This window comes from Panicum hallii, chromosome 5, assembly GCF_002211085.1.
Source record: "Panicum hallii strain FIL2 chromosome 5, PHallii_v3.1, whole genome shotgun sequence".
In the NCBI taxonomy this organism is placed as follows: Eukaryota; Viridiplantae; Streptophyta; class Magnoliopsida; order Poales; family Poaceae; genus Panicum; species Panicum hallii.
The window spans coordinates 57731196-57751399 of record NC_038046.1 but is presented as its reverse complement, the minus strand read 5'-3'; the positions used below and the strand labels follow the sequence as shown (position 1 = coordinate 57751399).

The following is a 20204-nucleotide window of genomic DNA, read 5'->3' as shown; positions in this document are numbered from 1 at the left end:
CTGGACCACATGGAAAACAAGGAACTTTATCCCTTTTGCAAACAAAATAATCTCATCTCAAACGGAGATAATTTGCTAACCTAGCTCCTTTCTATCATATTGGGCAGGTCTTCAGAAGGGGAGTGACAAAAATGAGCTGGAGACCGGTGAAGAAGCCCTCAAGACGGCGGCAATCAACTTCCATCCCCGAGACCCTGAAGTCAACACAGGAACGGTGCTGCTGCAGTGATCTCCTCCTGCCCCCATCAAGATGACGCAACCTCTGAAGGCCGGTGTGGAAGTGTGAATGTTTTGGCTCACACCTGAGCGTTTCCTCTCTTTTTGCAGTAGCTTTCTTTTGTTACTGTAATGGCTAGTATCTCACCGAATATTTTAAGTATACGCTAGAATTTTAGTCCATATCACATCGAATATTCATTACGAAATATTAAATATAGATTAATTATAAAACTAATTACACAAATGAAGGCTATTTCGCGAGATAAATCTATTAAGTCTAATTAATCTATCATTAACGCATATTTAATATAGCACCACATCATCAAATTATGGACCAATTAGATTTAATTAGATTAATAAGTTCGTCTCGCAAATTAACCTTCATCTGTGCAATTAATTTTATAATTTGTATATATTTAATACTCTAATTAAATAACCAAACATTCAATAGGATACGGGCTAAAGTTCAATCTCGGATCCAACCACCTAAAGCTTTTGCACGCTGTACTCGCTCCTCCCGAGGCGAGAGAACGCTCAGACCCGCGCCCCATCTGGGCCGTACTTCTCAGACTCTTGTAATTTCGTTGCTATGCAGTAATGAAATTCGGGCTGTGTGCCTATGGTGGGGAAAAAAGTCGGCAAATATTTTAGACGGCCGGAAAACTTGTTGGTTGGAATGGAGAAGCAGATGCTCCAACCAGGGATTTCTTTTTGTACCCAATTACGTCAGCCATTGGAATCTTGATAGTTGGAATGGAGAACTGGCGAAGCAAAAGCCTACAAAATTATCTTGATGTCGCTACTAAGGTTCGGTTTGGATCCGGCAGGTTTAGCTCTGCTACATTAAATATTTAGTTACTAATTAGAAGTATTAAACGTAGATTAATAATAAAAATAATTGTACAACTTCTAGATTAATTCACGAGACGAATCTATTAAGTCTACATAGGTTTAATAGATTCGTCTCGTAAATTAGCCATAGACTTTCGCAATTAGTTTTATAATTAGCTCATATTTATTCTTTTTAATTGTTATCGAAATATACGATGTGATAGGACTGAACTTTAACATTTATGATAAGCACACCAATAAACACAGCAAGAGAACAATTGGGGCTAGTCAATGCAGACCATTGCAAGTTCTACGACCTCTACGTTTTCTCCATACTGGACACTGCACTACTGAACACTGATGCCGGGCCGGTTCCCGGAAGGCCACAACAGCTTCGCAGAGCTACAGCTACAAGGAAGGGATGGACGGGTCAAGGTCGGCAAGCAAGGATCTGCTCCGGGTCAGGTCAGGCAAACGTCGCTGTGAGCATTCACATCACGGAACAGCTTTGCTTGCAGGCCGCGACGTGCAAGTACGAGTAATCCCCAGCAGCGGGTTTCGGCAGAGAACCAGCGGTGGCTGGCCGCTGGCAGAAGGAAAAGAATACGGCGGCGTCGGCGCGTCGCTCTCTGCACTGCACGGCACTGTACCGGAGGGCAGGGAGCGGCCAGGCCATGCCCGATTGAGCATTGCCATGCATGTTTGAACGCGGCGGCTGCAGTCAAAGCCTACCCGGCGCCCGGTCACGGCGGTAGTAGGCCGTAGCTGCGGCGAGCTGCCACTGGCACCGCGGCGAGATGGCCACTGGCCAGTGTGCAACGCCGGCGGAGCAGGAACGAACAATGCGGCTAGCTCCGGGTCTTCCGAAAGGTCCAAGTTTTCGGCACGAGGCCGGCGCTTTTCATCGAAAGGTGCGACGGCCATGGCCCTAGCTAGCTCGTTGTTAGCCTGGAAACGCAAGTGTAAAATTAGCTGGCCTAGTCTAAGTTGGAATTGGAATGGTGAGGAGAAAACCGACGAACATGTGACGCGGGCGCTACTCGCTCGTACCATGGATCATGAATGGGATCGCTTGTGTGAAAGTGAAAGAGCGATTTCTAGCTGAAAACCTGAAGCCTGGCAGATCTTTCTAGGCTTCCACCAGCAGCTACCACCACCTTGCAGCGTCCCGACGAGGAACAAATGGCAATTGACTAGGGAAGCAGGCAAAGATAGCTCGGAACAGACGGCTTTGACCGCATAATCGGGGAGCGGATTTGACTGCCAGCAGGGGCAGGAGGTAGCGTCCAATCCAGCGTCGATCTCCAACCCAGACGCTCCGATCACCAGCTTTGACCACACGATCCAGATCAAGTACAGTGGCAGTAACCGGGGACGCAACGCAAACGCGCGCACAAGACAGCAACGCTACGAGCTCGCAGTCGCCATGTGCGAACGGGTGCGTGGTGATCTGGAGGACGAGGACCAGTTCCTCCTCCTTGCTACTAGCTCTCAGCTCTGATCTTAGCTGGACGCTGGACCATCCCAGTATCCAATCCCATCCCATTTCCACTCCCCGCTCTTCAGCTCAAGCTCCCTCTTCCTCACGCCACCTGGGCACGGGCAGAGGCATCGATCCGTCCGTCCAGGCTCCAGGGAAGGAAGGCCGGGGGCTGCTTTGCTGCTGCATCGGTCACAAGCGAGGAGAGGGAGTAACGGTCGGTGGCTACAGCGAGGACGCATGTGACGCGAGGCGTCTCCGAGGCCAATTATTAGGGCGCGCTAACAATGATCGGCCCGGGGCCCGCCCCGGCTAAACAAGGCCCCGGTGGGGCCGCGCTGCCTGCCGGAGCCCCGCCAGCGCCAGGGGCATTCTCGGGACTCCCTCGCCTCGGCCGCTTTGACCGCCACCGTGTCACGCCGCTCGCTTCCCCCCCGGATCGCTCGCTGCCGGACGCCACCGGGGTGGGCGGCGGCGGCGGTTGCTCCGCGGCTGGTTTCCTGGTCCGGGCTCGTTCAACGGAAGAGGGTGGTGGCGGCAGTTATGGTGCCGGTCGTACGGTACCAACCGCAGCAGGTGGAGTGTGAGGTTACCCGGTGGCACTGGCGCAAGCGCAAGCTTTTGGAACGAGACTGGCGTTTACCTTTCGTGCGTACGTCGACGTGCAGCCTGCAGCACTGTTCATGTCATTTTGGTTTGGGATTTGTTCATTTGAAAAAAAATCGTTGTAAGGGATTTGGATGTGGAATTTGGAGCATGTTAGAAGAACTTTCTGCGTCACCTTTCCGTGGTGATTTATCTTTCGGTGCTTCCTAAGAATAGAAGAATGCGCATAAAGAATTTTGGCTACGGCTATTCTAGTCCTGGATTTTGGAGCATATTGAAATAGATTCTTAAAAGGGGGGGGGGTATTTTCACTGGTGACCATTTTTTCCCTGGCTGTACTGCTAAGACTAAAAGAATGTGTAAAATGCAGAGAATTAAAAGCCAGCCAAAATATGGTCATGATTTTGTAGCAAGCGGTAAATACCATTGAGCTGTAGCCAGACACCCCTTTATCATTTTTGGCAGCAGTAAATAGAAGCGAATGTGTAGTGTAAAAGGCTTGGCAGAATTTAAAAGCAACCAAAATTGCTCATCCCTCTATAGCAGCCAGCAAATAGCAATGATCAGTAGCCACACCCTCCCCACCCTCATTTTTGGCAGACAGGCAATGCACCTCTTAGCCAGGTCCTAATGTTCTGTAAAATACCTGTGAAAAAATAGAGAGAATTAAAGTCCAGCCAAAATCTGCTAGGCCACTCAGCAATTGCACTTGATTACTGCCACTGTATCCAGCCCTCATTTTTGGGCAGGCAACCAATGCACTCCTATTCCAGGGCCTCAAAATTTAGCAGCAGAAACTGCTGCTGCTAAGAAAAAAATTAGCTGTAGAAACGGCTCACTAACTCACTACCAAGAATAATCCCCACCCCCAGCTACTTAAAACGAGTCAGCACGCTTATCGCTAAGCAGGCAAGCTGTCGAAAGCAAAGCAAAGGCGAGCGGCGGCAGTCCGACCGGTCAAAAGCACTGCCGCTCCACACCACACCACACCACACCACCATCCCCATTCCCCAACCCCAAGCGAACCACCCCAGCCGCAGCCGCAGCTGCCCCCACCGGCCTCGGACTCGGCGTGCGAGCGCGGCGACCTCCGCTCCCCACCCCGACGCATGGAGGCGCCGCCGGGGCCGGAGCCCATGGCGCTGGACGCCCCCCCTGCCGCCGAGGACGCAGCGGCGGCCGCGGCGGCGGTCCCCCCCGCCGGCGGCGAGAAGGTGAGCGGGTGGCCCAGATCTGGGGCTGGGGTCGGATCTGCGGTGGGGGTCGGGGCCGGGCGCTGGCCGATCTGCTGGCTCCGTGGGCGCTGTGGCTAATGGTGCTTGTTTTTTTTTGGTTGGCTTTGGTGGCGCAGAAGAAGGAAGGCGAAGGGGGAGAGAGGGTCCCGGGCCACATCATCTCCACCACCATCGGCGGGAAGAACGGCGAACCGAAGAGGGTGAGCTGCGATTCTCTGTCTTGTCTCTCTGTCTGTCTGTCTGTCTGTCGCGCGGGTGTGTGGATGAATGTTGCTGCTGCTAGTGCGCGTAGGGTGGTTTCGTTGCTTGTTTGGTCGCGGAATCGCGGTCGGAATCCGTCGTGATGTCTTGGTTTGCGCTGGGATTCGTGTTCTGTACCTTATAGTTTAGTTGCTAGTGTTGCTCTCTTCTTTCGGGCGAAATTCGGTGGATTAGTGCTGGTTGCTGAGAAATTTAATGTTTCCGCTACTTTGGAGGCGCCGAGCTGTGCACATATTTCTGTCTTTCCTTAATTTGTCAAAGATTTAGTGTTTGTGGCTGTATTATGTGGCAGATTGCTTAATTATTGGTGGCTAATCTGCATTTCCGAAGCTTGTTCTCCTTTAGGTTTGCTAGTTTTGTGCTTTGTTTCGTTGTGTAGAATAGAAATGCTCTACTTTTAGCTTAGTTAGATGGGTGAGAAACTGAATGCCTGCCTGCTCAGTTAACCTGAGGCCTGTCTACTTTTGTTAGCCTCAATTTTGTCCTAGGTTACGCATGTGTTGTTTTGGCCTTTATTGCAGACTATAAGTTACATGGCGGAGCGAGTTGTGGGTACAGGTTCATTCGGGATTGTCTTCCAGGTACGCTATCTTGGTCTCAGAGATTTCTGTTCCTTTAAGGTGCTCTACATTAGTTGATGCGATATGTATTGAATTGCTTTTGACGTGTAGGCTAAGTGTCTGGAGACTGGGGAGACCTTTGCCATCAAGAAGGTGTTGCAAGATAGACGTTACAAGAACCGGGAGCTGCAACTGATGCGCGCCATGGAACACCCCAATGTCATCTGTCTGAAGCACTGCTTCTTCTCGACGACGCCCAGGGATGAGCTATTTTTGAACCTCGTCATGGAATATGTTCCAGAGACGCTGTATCGTGTCCTGAAGCACTACAGCAATGCGAACCAGAGAATGCCTCTTATCTATGTCAAGCTCTACATGTATCAGGTTGGTGAACTGCCATGCTCAAACTTGTTCAGCTGCTTTTATGTGCTGGCTTTGCTAAGGAGTTGTCTCTTGTTATGTTTACAGCTTTTTAGAGGGCTAGCTTATATTCATACTGTGCCAGGAGTCTGCCACAGGGACGTAAAGCCACAAAATGTCCTAGTATGTGTTACATGAACAAGATCATGTTCTTTCTGAGATTTGGTAATTGTTTTTGAATTGGTCTCTTCTTGCTTGCCTATACAGGTTGACCCTCTCACTCACCAAGTCAAACTGTGTGACTTTGGAAGCGCAAAAGTCCTGGTATGTTAATTTTCCTCCCAAGAGAATCTGTAGTTTGATCCAGTACTTGTATGCATTGTTGAAATATGCTTATGTCAGGCTAGTTTTAGTATTGGGCAGCAGTTTATGTTAACATGTTACATTTATCTTCAATATGTTGCTTTTGCCTTTTGATGATTCGCTTTGTGATAGCAGTAGTAGTTAGAATCAAATCATATGTTGGAGGGTGGCTTGAGTATTGAAACAATACACGGATACATTTCCTATTTAACTGTTGTTATTACGCAGACTGTTCATTTTCGTTAACGATGTAATGGATAAATGGTGCCTCCTTTTGAGTTGAGCTTACTGAATTGGTTTTTATCATGGGGGGTTACCTGCTATGAGGTTTTTAGTTATCACATTTGCTGGTGGTAGTCCACAATCATGTTAGTTCTGTAAAAAAAATATCCGTGTCTTGAACTTGACTGATTGATTCCTAAATATGGAATTTAACTGTTGGACTCTCTTGATACTCCTGTTCATTTCACATACTATAATTTGGACCCTCCTATTAACCAGTTCCTTGTGTTCCTCTTTCAGATTCCTGGTGAACCAAATATATCTTACATTTGCTCTCGTTATTATCGTGCTCCTGAGCTCATATTCGGAGCAACTGAGTATACAACTTCGATAGACATATGGTCAGCTGGGTGTGTTCTTGCAGAGTTACTTCTTGGTCAGGTTGGTTGCCTTTATCTGATGATTAATCTCTATTTATATGTACCTCGACTAAGAAAGATATCTATGATGTGATTCTGACCATTTTGCGTTGTGATTTTAACAGCCACTGTTTCCAGGAGAGAGTGCGGTTGACCAGCTAGTGGAGATAATCAAGGTATTTCATAATGCTCCACCAAACACATTCTTTTATTATGATATGAGTGTTTCTTATGCCCATGTGAAAACTTTTTAGGTTCTTGGTACTCCAACTCGTGAGGAAATAAGATGCATGAACCCCAACTATACTGAGTTCAGGTTTCCTCAGATAAAGGCTCATCCATGGCACAAGGTATTCATATGTTCAATCATGTATATCGTGCCATTTTACATACAGGGTATTGTAATTGTAGTCTACGGTTCCATGTCTTTGTAGCGCAAAATGGGTTCTATAATCTAATATCAAATCTGCACTTTGAATTCAAAATGCACCAGTGACTAACTGATTTCTTACTTGCACTTTTATCCTCCAGATTTTTCACAAGAGAATGCCTCCGGAAGCTATAGACCTTGCTTCTCGTCTCCTCCAATACTCACCAAGTCTTCGCTGCTCTGCTGTGAGTATTTTCTTTACTTCATTTTTTTATTGTTGTTTTTGAAGCTGTTGGTTTGAGGGCAATAGAAAATTGGAACGAGGCATCTGGCTAAGGTGGTTGTGTTGCTTGTGGTCCATTTTACATGGCTGTGCTTATTTTGTTAGGTTGCATTATTCTCGATTATTCATAGTCTCATAGAGCATGATCAATTAAAAGAGGTTAAATGCATGTGGAAGTATGTCCTCCCAAACCATAGCTTCTGGTCCTGCATAGATATGATAATTATGATACCCAGTGGCCCAGGAGGCTAGAACCAAGAGTTGATGAGTGTTAGCTGATGAAGAGTAGGTGCAACTTTATAGTCACATGTGCTTGTTAAGTGTACTAGTTAGTGCCCCACCTAAAAAAGACAGCGATAGTGCTCATGCTGTAGCTGGAACGCAACATAATCTTTAGATTTGCATCCTGTTGATTATAAATGTACTTATGCATTTCATGGATTCTATGCAGCTTGATGCATGTGCGCATCCCTTCTTTGATGAGCTACGGGCGCCGAATGCACGCCTGCCAAATGGCCGTCCATTCCCTCCGCTCTTCAACTTCAAGCATGAAGTAAGTATACGGAACATGATGTACTGTTCTGTTAAGACCCCCCAATGAATGCACTTAGCTCTTGCTGTACTGTTGTGCTCATCAATTCCACTGATTCTGTTATGCAGCTAGCAAATTCCTCTCCGGAACTCGTCAACAGGCTCATACCGGAACATATTAGACGGCACACCGGAAGCTAGGAGGGCAGGCACTGCGATGTTCAACTTTTTGGTCTTAGTTCCCCATGAGCTGGGCCGATGCAAGCGTAGGCAACATTGCACCATCTGGAGAGATCGACCCAGCAGTTCCAGAGAGAAGTAAAACTATGTAAATTATCTGACCGCAAAGAACTACCGCCAGTGTTAAGTCGGTAACTGGCGCCTGTTGTTCCCGTAGTTAAGGTAAGAATGTAGGAGGTGGTGACTGGTTAATGCCTAGGGCAGTTTTTGGTTATTATGTTCGTCAGTACTTCTCAGCAGTAGTGTAGCTGCTCCTGTTTTGTTTGTCTGCCATGATGTAAATGATCATCTCCCCAATTGCCATGACTGATGTCTCGTTTATGCTTAGGCGCCCGAACGTTTTGTGGTCCGAACGTTCATGCCTCTCTCCAATACTAAAAAACTGATCTTTTGGTGATTGGAGATGCTCTAGTAAGTCACCAATCCAATCCCTATTAGTTAAATATTATTTTATAATTACCAAAGCACACTTAACTCTCACCAACATAAAGTGGATTCATCTCTATATCTTATCCTCTAGTGATTAGGTTTTGGTAGTTTGTTGCCGCAATCATCACTAATAGTAAAAGTAAAAATAGTTATTGGTTAGTGGAATCTAAATAAAAGGATTATCTCTATATCTTACCCTCCGGTGATTAGGTTTTGGTAGTCGCAGTAACGATCACTAAAGGTAAAAATACTTATTGGTTAGTGGAGAGAGATTTTTAGATATTGAGATATAAGTAATATGTTGAAGATGCGGAAAATGGGAACAACTGCTGTTGAAATCGAATTACTTTTGGTGAAACTTCTGCCTGATTCTTGTGAAATTTTGCATTCCAAACATCCAAATACGCAGTAGTCCGATCAAGTGGCCAGGTGACCTTCCAGATCTCTGCCAGTGTCTCCCCGTTGCAGCCCGTCCCCCCCGCAAGGTATTAGGCCGGCCGTCCGGTGCGGCATCATGGACGGTGGCGTGGAGCATCGACCTCGCTCATGTAAACCCGCGGGACCTCCGCATCGGGCGCTGGCGCGAGCGCAGCCGTGCCGGGGGCAGGTAGAGCGCGAGGACGTCGGGGCGGTGCACATGGCGGAGAGGCGGTCAGCCATCGCCACTGGCCAGGCCGGACCGGCGCTGCCCGGGCAAGATACTGAGTAGTACATGTCGCGCGGTTCTAATATTTAAATTATTATTTTAGTGTCAGCATAATGCTTAGATAATAATATGTTGAAAATAACAATCCATACTTTAGAATTAGAAAGTTTTAGAAGAATTTAGAAAGTTTTAGAAGAATTTGAAAATAGTAAGAGAGTGGAATTGCTACGCTTCATGGTAAGATATGAAATCTATAGAATAAGATATTTAGCATGGTTAGATTAGGATGAGAAAATTATAAAGTTAGATATTTTTGAAAAGAAGAGTGTGGAACTTGCCACACGATAACACCGCAATATCCGTGAGCCCTATAAATAGAGGTGCTTCCCTCTTGCCATACCATGGAATAAGAGATCTCGTAGGTGGCATGGTAACCATGTACATGCAGTTGTGTCATGCTATGGTAGTCGTATAAAGAGTATAAAAAATCTTCTGTTATACTAAGTTACAGTTATACTAAGTTACAGTGAATAAAAAGTTGAGTTCTTTTGTATAGAGTTGATCCTCCGTGTTGGTGTCTAGATGAATTTCTTCTCGATATAGTGTCAAAATATATTCAACATCACAACCCATGATGGCAAATAGGACATGTGTCACGGCATCCTGAGCTCATTCTGGAAATATGTTTAAGACCTTGAATAGGCCCTAAGATGAGACACACAACGCACGCACGCTCACTCTTATAAACACATGTACGCAAACTCTTTTCCTATGAGCATCTTCGAAGATTGAGCCAGCAAATTCTCGAGATTGACGAAATCACCATAGACACCTCGCTGCGACGGAAATATCGCCTACCACTAAAAGCACAACACCATTAAATTCTAGAAAATTCGCTCTCACGGTGATGAGGTTAAATACCACGGGTACCCCTAAGTACAGTCCTTAGGGATCTAAACTCGGGTTAGCCCATCCAACCAGACGGTCTGGCCCGATCAGGTAAGCGCACATCCAGGACGGGGCGGATGGCAAGGCAGATCCTGACGGCCCAGCAGCAAGTCAGGTCCGGGACACGTGGCGGCCTCGTGACCCGTGACACGGCGGAAGAGGTCGAAGGACCAGGCCAACCCCGGAACTGTACCCAGGCCCAAGTCGACTTGGGAAAGGCGCGGGGCGACATTACAAGATATGCATGCGAGCCCTCTGTTGACAGCCAGGGTAGGAGCGCCACCCACAAATCGGAGGAACAAGCGGCGCCCCGGTGCTGGGTCATCATGACACCGTGACCGGCGCTCATGCCGACCACACTCCCTGCACAAAGCGACTAGACAGCCCGTACCGGGTCACCCTCCACCATCAAGCATAGAGAGAAGGTGGCGCGCCATGCTAGCATGCCCCACCGTGGACCACGCGGCGAGAAGAGGAGCAGGATGCCTGACCTCCTGAGCCCGGTGAGGAATGCTTGGCGTGCCAACCAAGTAGGAGGCTCTGCCCCCGACGCATCAGGATAGGGATGTGCCGCAAGTGCAACGGCGCCATTGAAAGTGCATCTAGGCCTAATGACCTATTTTGGTGATTAATAACAATCTAAATGAGTATCTAATGTTTCAATTGAGTATAATGAGCAGGGGTCAAAGAAACCAAAAAGGAGAAAAGAAAAGGAGAGAATCCCGACGAGTATAATGAGCAGGGGTCAAAGAAACCAAAAAGGAGAAAAGAAAAGGAGTGAATCCCGACGATTATTCAAATTTGGAGAACGGTACCGGATGAAGAAAAGTGTTGCAAGCGAAGAAAATTCTTTGTTTTATGTTTTCTTGAGTTTAGTTATACCGTACTATCAAGGGGGATGTGGAAAGTGTGTGGAAGATCACCAATAAATCAAATCCGGAGTGTAAGCCTTGATGCAATTTACGCAAATCCGAGAGCTCCTGGCGGACAGTCCGCCAGGCCTGGCAGACAGTCCGCCAGGTCACTAAAAACAGCCTAACGGCTAGTTTTCAGTGAGGCACTTTATATACCCCCACGACCTCAAACGAAAAACACTCTTGCCTAACCAGTTAAACCGAGTCTCAAGCACATTCTAAGCACTCCAAAGCTCCCCAAAGTGAAACCCTAGCTTCCCCACTCCAAATTTTAGTCTAGGGTTGGGTTTGAGCAAGATTCAAGTTCTTCCCAAGAGACTCACTTCTCTTGGGCATCTCTTGGCACTCTCCATCGCTTTCCACATCTATTACTCTTGGAGCTTGGCTCCTAGACAGTTAGAGGTGCTCAAGAACAACCAACTCGTGGTGTGGTTGTCTTGAGAAGTTTGTATTACCCTTGTTGCTAGTGAAGAGCTCAAGTTTGACCTTTGTGGTTATTTGAGAGAGGAAAGGGTTGAGAGGAACCTGGTCCTTTATGGACTCCTCAATGAGGATGTAGAATCCTTGAGTGGATTCGAACCTTGGGTGAAAATCTTGTGTCTCTTGTGCTTGATTACCTTACTTCATTCTTGTGCTTTTGTTATATTTACCATTGTCTAGCATTCTTGCCCGATCTACTTGTGTACTTACTTTATGCTAGATTGCTTCCGCATTTAGTGTTCCTAAATTATTTTAGAGTCTTTCTATTCAAGTAGATTTTGTATACACGTTTTATTTTTTGAACGGTTGCATTCCTTACCCGAGACCTCCCAGCGGACGGTCCGCCAGGCAGCCTCGGACTAAGTTCTTGTGTGCAGGTTTTAAGCAGCGATCGCCTATTCACCCCCCTCCCTCTAGGCGTACTTTCAGCCATCCCCTGCTGCGGGAGGGGCGCGCGGACCTAAGGACGTGTCAGGCGGCACCGCGATCTGGGCGGACAAGTCGCGATACGGAAAGCGGCGGAGCACATTCCACCGGAGGGCCTTCCAGACGGACATGCGTAGTCAGTCGACCTCGCTCCGGGGCATCGGCCCTGGGGCTCGGGACACCCCTTCTCGCACGTAATGTAGTCCAGTCCACCATGTATATAAGGCAGAGCTGGGTCTTCCCTCTAGGGATAGGACACGTGAAAAGCACACACACGCACACCGCTTGCAAAGTGCCCGCCACCCAGCATTCGAATGTGAAGAATATGAGAACACCACCTTATACTGGACGCAGGACAATTGCCCGAAGCAGTCTAAATTTTTGCCTTCAATTGTTAGCCATCAAGCCACGGATAAGTGCAGCGCTTAATTTATTAGCTGATGAACGAAACACCAACATACGGCAAGTCGAACCCAGATCCTAAGATGCTACAGAGGGTACTGAACCACTAACCTAAATGCTCTTTCTTTGTCAAAGGGACTCTTGTTATACGGCGAGTTTTTTTAGAAAGGGCTTAAAAAAATAAAATTCGAATAAGGGGTGCCGGTTGTGAAAAATTGGAAAAATGGGTACCTCCCGCCCGTTGATTGGGCGGGAGGCGTGGGGCCGGGGACCTCCCGCCCATCCAGCGGGCGGGAGGTTCCAAAAATATTTCCAGGCCCCTCCCGACGGCCTCTTCGCGAATAAGAAACTTTTCTTATTCGCGAAGAGGTCCCTAAGGCAGGCATCCCGCCCGGCCAGTGGTCGGGAGGTGCCCCTGCTTATGATTTTTGTTATATTTTGTTGGAATTTATGTTTCACAAACTATTTGAAATTTTGATTTTTTTCAAATACAAGATTTATTCGCTATACTCTTATGTATGCATACAAAATTTTAATTCAATTTTACGAAGAAGATTACGGTATCTAAAACTCGTACGAAGATGGTTAAACGATAACGTTTTGCAACGTAGAATCCAAATATTACGATAGTACGATACGTCAACCAATTAAAAAGAAAATAGTATCATACAAAAACAGTTTAAATATAAAAAATCCACCGAATCAGGAGTATCTACCCCGCCTGTCCCGGACCTCGCGCTCTCTTCATCCTCCCCCCTAGTCCTAGCCCGTCGGCGTATGTGGTCCTCCGAGTACGTAAATGCATCTGGAGCATGGTGAGGACGAGGCGGAGGAGGTGCAGGCGTGAACGGGTCATCCTGGGACTGTGCACCTGGAGCGTCATGCGTCTAGGAGGGACCAATGATGTTAGGCCCGGCGCCGCCGCCCACCAACTCCGACCAAGTGGCGGAGCCACCCTCCCAGTCGTCCCAGTCCGGCACACTGGATGGACCACCGTATGCAGAAGCTCCCATCGAGCATGCATGCTGAGTATAGCCCTGAGAGTACGATGCAGCTGGCGTTGAACCCGACGGGAGAGACGTTCCTGGAGCATAGGTGCCAAACGTATGAGGCTCCATTCTTGCAGGAGGAGGTCCCATTGCCGTCGAGTGCATGACTATAAAAATAAACGAAATTAGTCGTGTAAATTAAAGGTGATTGAAATGGCAATTATAAAGGACTTACAGCTTGAACTAGCGGCAGTACCGCTGGACGCCGCGTGCGGTGCTGCAGAGGTCGACAGGCCAGCTGTGTACACGTGGGCGGACGCATGAGATGAACTGGAGGCCCCCACGTCATCTCTGCCGCGACACATCAGTGCACGTAACGCTCGCGTCAAATTGTCTTGAATCTTACGCAAGCTGTCTTTGTACTGTGCCTCCGGTACACGTACTCCACATTCAAGCAACATGATCTGAGATGTAGCTTCGACCTCCGCGAAGTTGATCAGATCGATCTGCATACGTAATGGGAAGCAGAGTAATATTGTTATCGATCTTTTATAAAAAAGATTTAATAATTCAAGTTGCGAAAGACTATTCAAAATATAACTACCCTAAGAACTATATCTAAAAACTATTGAAAATACTAAAAATATTTATAATAGAACTACCCTAACAAATATTTCTAAAAGCTATTGAAAATACGGAAAACTATTCAAAATATAACTACCCTAAGAAATATATCTGAAAACTACTGAAACTATAAAAATTATTCAAAATATATCTACCCTAAGAAATATATCTAAAAACTATTGAAAATACTAAAAACTATTTAAAATAGAACTACCATAACAAATATTTCTAAAAGCTATTGAAAATACTGAAAACTATTCTACGTATAACTACCCTAACAAATATTCGTAAAAACAATTGATAATTATACGATTATAACGAGAATATACCTCTAAACCGACGTGTGGACAGGACTTCGCCGCTTCCTCTCCTCTCCTCTCTTCCTTTCCTCCCTTTCTTTTTTTTGATTTTTGCTGAATATTATGAGAATTGGGGGTGGGTGGGGTGCTTAAATAGTGGGGGGGGGTCCCGTCCGTTGGGAGGGCGGGATGCCCCTCGGGGGAACCTCCCGCCCGTTGGGAGGGCGGGATGCCTTTCGGGAATCCTCCCGCCCGTCAACGGGCGGGATGCCGCGTCAGGGGTCTCTTCGCGAATAAGAAAAGTTTTTTTTTTCGAAGAGGCCCCTACCGGGGGCCTGACACCCGCCTGTTGATCGGGCGGGAGGCGCCCATTTTTCGAATTGTTCCAAACCGGCACCTCTTTTTCGAATTTAATTTTTTTAACCTTTTTTTAAAAAAAGTCGTTATACGGCAGTGCTGTATCGGGGGCTTTTCTATGTGGAAGAGGGCAGCCGACATAGCGACAGCCCATGAAGCGGCCCACAGATTCGCCGCCAGCCCGAAAGCGGAACTACTTACGCTCGCGCGCCCTATGAGCAAGCACGGCCCAGCTTGTGGTCCAAAATCAGCGGAAGGTTCCCCACGGCTACAGGTTCTTTTTCTATTTCTTTACATTTTATTATTAGTTATTTCTTGTTTCTCCGTAGCATTCTCCAATCTCCACTGATCACTTGGTTTTGTCTTATCGATACGGCAGTTAGAGTGACAGCCATTAGGGCCACCACGAAATCTTTGATGCTCCGCGGCCTCAAGGGTTCGGTTTGGCCAAACGTCGTCGTTTAAGCTCTACCCGACCTCTTCTCGTTCATCACAATTCACACAACACAGGCTCCTCTCAAATTCCACCATCCGCGCCGGTTCTACAGGCAGGAACGGAAGCACTACGTATCTACAACTACATTCCCGAGCGGCAGTCGCACCATCATTCCACCACCAGCTTGACAAGAAGGTAGCAGAGGGAGCTTGCTTGGCGATTCAACTATCAATGTTACACACAACAAGAGCTCTTGGTGGCATGAACACTCTCAATCAGATCATCACTAGAGCAGTTCAATCAGATCATCTGCTTCCTAACTACAGGCAGCAAGCAGGATACATTCATCTAGATTTATTGACCTAGCTGGCCAGCTACATGTTCCAGTCAACGGCGAATCATGTGAAGCACGTCACTGTTGCTAGTACCAGCCAGCCAGCGCAGCCGCCGACCGTCCGTACCACGCGGCGCGCGCCTAGAGCCGCGGCCGCGCGGCTGCCGGCCCGGCGCCGTGGTCCTTGACCTTGCCCCACACCTTGGGCCACGCGGCCTTCCTGATCTCGGCCAGGACCTCCCCGTCCCAGCCCCTCGCCGCGAGCCGCTCGGCCTCGGCGACGGCAGCGGCCACCACGTCCCCTACGCCGCCGTCCACGGCCGCGTCCACGATGCCCCGCCGCTTGGCCTCGGCCGCCGTCATCTTGTCCCCGCGCAGCACCAGGTCCCTCCTCGCCGCCGCGTCGGGGACCTTCTCGCGGATCAGCTCGGCGAAGAAGTCCACGATCTTGAGCCCGGCGTCGACCTCGCTCATGTACAGGAACCCGCGGGAGCCGCGCATGACCACGGCGTCGTGCGCGAGGGCCAGCGCGCACCCGGCGGCCGCGGCGTGGCCCGTCACGGCGGCGACCGTGGGCACGGGCAGCGCGAGGAGGTCGGCGACCAGCGCGCGGAATCCACCGTCCATGGTGGCGTGGAGGTGCGGCGGCGCCGTGCGCACCCACGCCTGGTCGAAGCCGTTGGAGAAGTACTTGCCCTCGGCAGCGAGGACGAGCGCGCCGGCGCCCGCGGAGGCGGCCACGGCGGAGCGGAGGGCGGCGAGGAGGGCCGGGTTGAGGCGGTGGTCGCCCGCGCCGGTGATGGTGATGAGGTGCACGCGGCCGCGCCTCTCGACGGCGCACAGGTCCTTGGCCTCCATTTGGGGATCCGGCCGGCCGGGCCGCCGAGACCGAGAGGGATGGTGTGTGGAAAGGAAAGTGAAGCTCTCTTCCCTGACTCGCTGTTGCGTTATCTTTGGTGAATCAACTGTCTTCGGTTAAATAATGGACAGAGTTTGGGACGAGCAGCCCACTATGATGCGCATATGGCGGCTAACTTTCCACGGTAGACGAAAGGATGGGCGATAAAAATTAGAAGACGTTATTAAATTGGTTCAGGATGCTTTGATCTAGCGACTAATTTTCAGTCGGATCGAACATTTGATGCTAATAAAAATATTAAATATAAGCTAATTGTAAAACCAATTGCATAAATAGAAATTAATTCACAAGATGAATCTAATACGTCTAATTAGCACATATTTACTGTAGCACAACATTATCAAATTATGAGCTAATTAGATTTAATAATTCGTCTCGCGAATTAGTCTCCATTTATACAGTGAATTTTATAATTAATTTATATTTAATATTACTAATTAGTAATACATAATAATTTTGAATTAGAAATGTGCTCCGGAGCACCGATCTGACTACATATAATGATTTTGAACGTAAGGGTGTATTCGTTTCCTACCCTCTAAAGTTTAGACCCGTCATATCAAAGAGAATCTTATTATTTAGAAGTATTAAATAAAGTCTAATTATAAAACTTTTTGCACATATGGGTGCTAATTCGCGAGATAAATTTAATGAGCCTAATTAATCCATAATTTGCCACAGTGATGCTACAGTAATCATCCGCTAATTATGGACTAATATACCTTATTAGATTCGTCTCGCGAATTAGCTCTGGGGTTCTGCAATTAGTTTGGTAATTAGACTTTATTTAATACTTCTAAACGAACACACTAGCTTCAGTACAGTTCACATGGCATTGTGTTCAGAGCTTCAGTACGGTTGTTCAGTTGAGTCCACACATTTGGGTCTGTAGGGCCGTGCAAAGGACAGCTGATGGCCATGTACTTCGGTTCAGCCGTAGTGGGGTCAACCGTCAACCATTTTCCCTTGACCTAGTGGATTAGACTATCTGAGGCAGTAAGGGTATATTTGGTCAGTTTGTCGTAAAAATTTGCTAAACTTGACTAAAGTTTAGGTGCTGAAAATCGTTGCTGCACCTTGACAAGACTATCTTTGCTGCCACTCGATGGCTCATCAGAAAACACGAGTATGTAACATAGGAGCATCCATCTCCGATAGAATCTTTATATCCATCTTTAGAAATAAAAATTTTAGTTAAAAATTACTCTCCAACAATATTTTCAATTGGATATCTAAATATATACCCCTGTATTTCGGATTTCTTGCTAACCAAATATGGAGAGAGAGAATTGCTCTCTGAACTATACACAAGATATAGAAAAAGTGTTGGATAGTATAAAATATAGAAAATGAGTTTTACTCAAATAACTCTCTAAATGATGATTTAGAGAGTAGATTTTAGAAAAGCTCTTAAAATGCTGCACTCTTTTAAAAAAAAAGTAACATAAACTCTCTCTGAAAAAGGGAATTGACACTGCATCTATAACGAATTGGAATTGGAATAGTGGTAGGTAGCACCTCAAGGGACGAACAAGCACCATGCTAAAAAGAAGCTTTCTCCTAGGATGCCACCGATCAGAGCGTGCAGCAATCAACTCAACCGGACCTGCAGAAGGGGAATACGCGGACGCGGTCGTAGAGCGCGCCGAGCTTGCCGTCGATCCGGTAGAGGCTCGCGAGCTCGACCTTGTCACCGCTCACGAGGTCGTAGCGCCGCAGGAACTTGTTCTTGTCGACGATGACGGAGTCACTGCACGCGCCGGCGAAGTCCAGCGCCATCTCGATGCCCCACAGCATGTTGAAGTAGTACGCCGACAGGTCGTCCACCACCGCCTCGTGCATGCGCCGCCACGCCCCGGCGGGGTCCATCGCCCACACGCCGGTACGCCCTCGACGCCGTCGTGCGGGAGCATGTTGGAGCTCTCCTCGTCACGGATGTCGAACGCGCACAGCCGGAGGCGCCCGCCGGCCGACCCCAGGGACCGCCACACGCGCCCCTTGGAGTCCTCCGCCTCCGGCGGGTCGCGGACCACCGACGTGCGGCCGCGGAATGGCCGCGGCACCGGCACAGCCAGTAGAAGCACGTGCCGACGCGGATCCCCGGGTAGGCGACGCCGAAGACGAGCTGCGACGTGTCCCACCTGCCCATCGGGAACGAGAAGGTCTCCACGCGCAGGCGACGGCGACGAGCGCGGACGAGGAGCACCACGGTAAAGGAGACCCGCCCGGTCGCCGCGTCGAGGTCGTAGTGGAGGCCCGGGGAGGCCGTGTCCCGGGTCGGCGTGATCGGTGACTACGGGAGCGCGATCCAGCGGTTGGCGAGCCGGGGAGGTCGGGAGCACCGCGACGGCGACGGCCGGCCGGCGGGATGACGGATTAGCCTATGCGAATCAGGGATATTTTTGCAAATAATTGGATCGCGATTATTAATCGCGATCCAAACCAGGGTACTTTTCGTAAAAATACAGGGGGCTAAATATATATATTCGGATGGAGATTATAATCGCGATCCGAATTAGAGGTCTATATGAAAATTACAGGGGTCTATTTGCTAATGGGCATATATGCAAGAATTCGGTGCCGGCGACATGGCAGCCGGCGAAGGTCGATCGCGCGGCCGCTGGCGACCTCCGGTACTACCGCCACCGTGCTCCCCGAGTTCTCCTCCATTGAGTTCGTGCGGATCCCCTAGTGCGCCGATGCCGTTTCTGCGGAGGCCACACATGGGACAACGGGTCAAGCTCGCCGCCGCCATGTCCGAGCCTCCCCTGTGCCTCGCCGTCGCTGGCTGCCCTGACCTCAAGCACATTCCGCAGACCGGTCGGCTAGGTAACTGAGGTGGAAACTGAAACTATACTTTGGAAATCAAATCAACCAGGATCTGCCTCTGGATTTCGAAGCTAGAAAAATGGGAATGAGATAGCCCGGTCGCCATCATCCATCCCCTTCCCCTCCTCGCCCGGCGCCGACACGCCCAGCCACCGTACGACGGTGAGCCTGGCGCCAACCACGCACGCTGGCCGGAAGCGCGTGCAGCTAGCAATGGCGCAGAGCGGCGGTAAAACAGCGACATCTCAAGCGACCGAAAAGATCACAGTTGCTTGCCTTTTTGGTCTTGTTTCTCTGATCTGATCATCTGAAGCCTGAAGAACGATTGTCCTCTTGATTCACCAGTCGTGTTCAGGCTTAGCCCTTGTAGACGAGGGCCTTGTCGACCCACCGGGCACAGCTCGGGGGAGAGCACGGAGCTCAGCCCGCCCAGCAGATGGCAGAGTATCTCGAAAGTGGCAAGAGTAATGGAGGTGCAACAGATTGGTTTTGGGAGTATCATCTACGGAATAACAGCGCTTCAGGTCCGGTTCAGGGGCCGTTAGGTTCTCCATGGAAGGATTCCAGGCCGGAACTGTTAGCTAATGTAATAATTTATATAAGTTTTAACCCCCTGGAAGGATTCCTGGCCTCATTCTGACCTAACCGAACGAGCCCTCGGTCAGCAGCTCAGCTCAAGGTTTGTGTGTGAGCTCATCCGGAGAACCAGCATCGGTAATTTGGGTGTTTCCAGTGATCAATGGTTTTCTGATAAGTAATTACTGAACCATAAATAAGCAACATCTCCCAATACGGGTATGGATCAAGTTCCACAAGCTCTCCGCATATTGAACTGATAAACAAGGGAGCCTTTATCGGAAATGCTTGAGCAGATGCCAAGGTTCAAGACTTGCAGTTCCGAGCAGCTTGCCAAGTGCTGCAAAGCTGAAAATGCGGGACTATAAATAACGAACTGTTTAGAGAAAAGCAATTGAACACACAGCTGTTTTTCGATTACCCTCAACATCACTACAGCAATCAGTGAGGTCAATCTCCTTAAGATGGGAGAAGAGAGAGGGTCCCGATTTGTTCAGGTCCCTTAACATTTGAAAGGCATGCTGAAGATCTTAAACACAAGCCTGTGCTTTCTATGCAGATGCAAGAGTTTCTTACCGAGCACAGAGAAGACTTGTTAGCTACAGGAAACGAATTG

The 20204-nt window shown here is 48.6% G+C and overlaps 2 protein-coding genes across 2 annotated transcripts; one reads left to right on the top strand and one right to left on the bottom strand.

Moving 5' to 3' along the window:
• The first annotated feature begins 4245 nt into the window (after positions 1 to 4245).
• Positions 4246 to 8307, top strand: LOC112895075 (shaggy-related protein kinase GSK1). Its single transcript, XM_025962946.1, has 12 exons — positions 4246 to 4350; positions 4488 to 4571; positions 5154 to 5213; positions 5304 to 5576; positions 5661 to 5735; positions 5820 to 5876; positions 6438 to 6578; positions 6682 to 6732; positions 6811 to 6906; positions 7088 to 7171; positions 7661 to 7762; positions 7870 to 8307. The coding sequence occupies exons 1-12, from the start codon at positions 4246 to 4248 to the stop codon at positions 7939 to 7941; spliced, it is 1200 nt and encodes a 399-aa protein (XP_025818731.1). The 3' UTR covers positions 7942 to 8307.
• Positions 8308 to 15148: 6841 nt separating this feature from the next.
• LOC112894206 (enoyl-CoA delta isomerase 2, peroxisomal-like) lies at positions 15149 to 16221 on the bottom strand. The gene has a single exon (XM_025961839.1). It carries the CDS (start codon positions 16120 to 16122, stop codon positions 15406 to 15408), a length of 717 nt encoding a protein of 238 aa, XP_025817624.1. The 5' UTR covers positions 16123 to 16221; the 3' UTR covers positions 15149 to 15405.
• Between the last annotated feature and the right edge of the window lie 3983 nt (positions 16222 to 20204).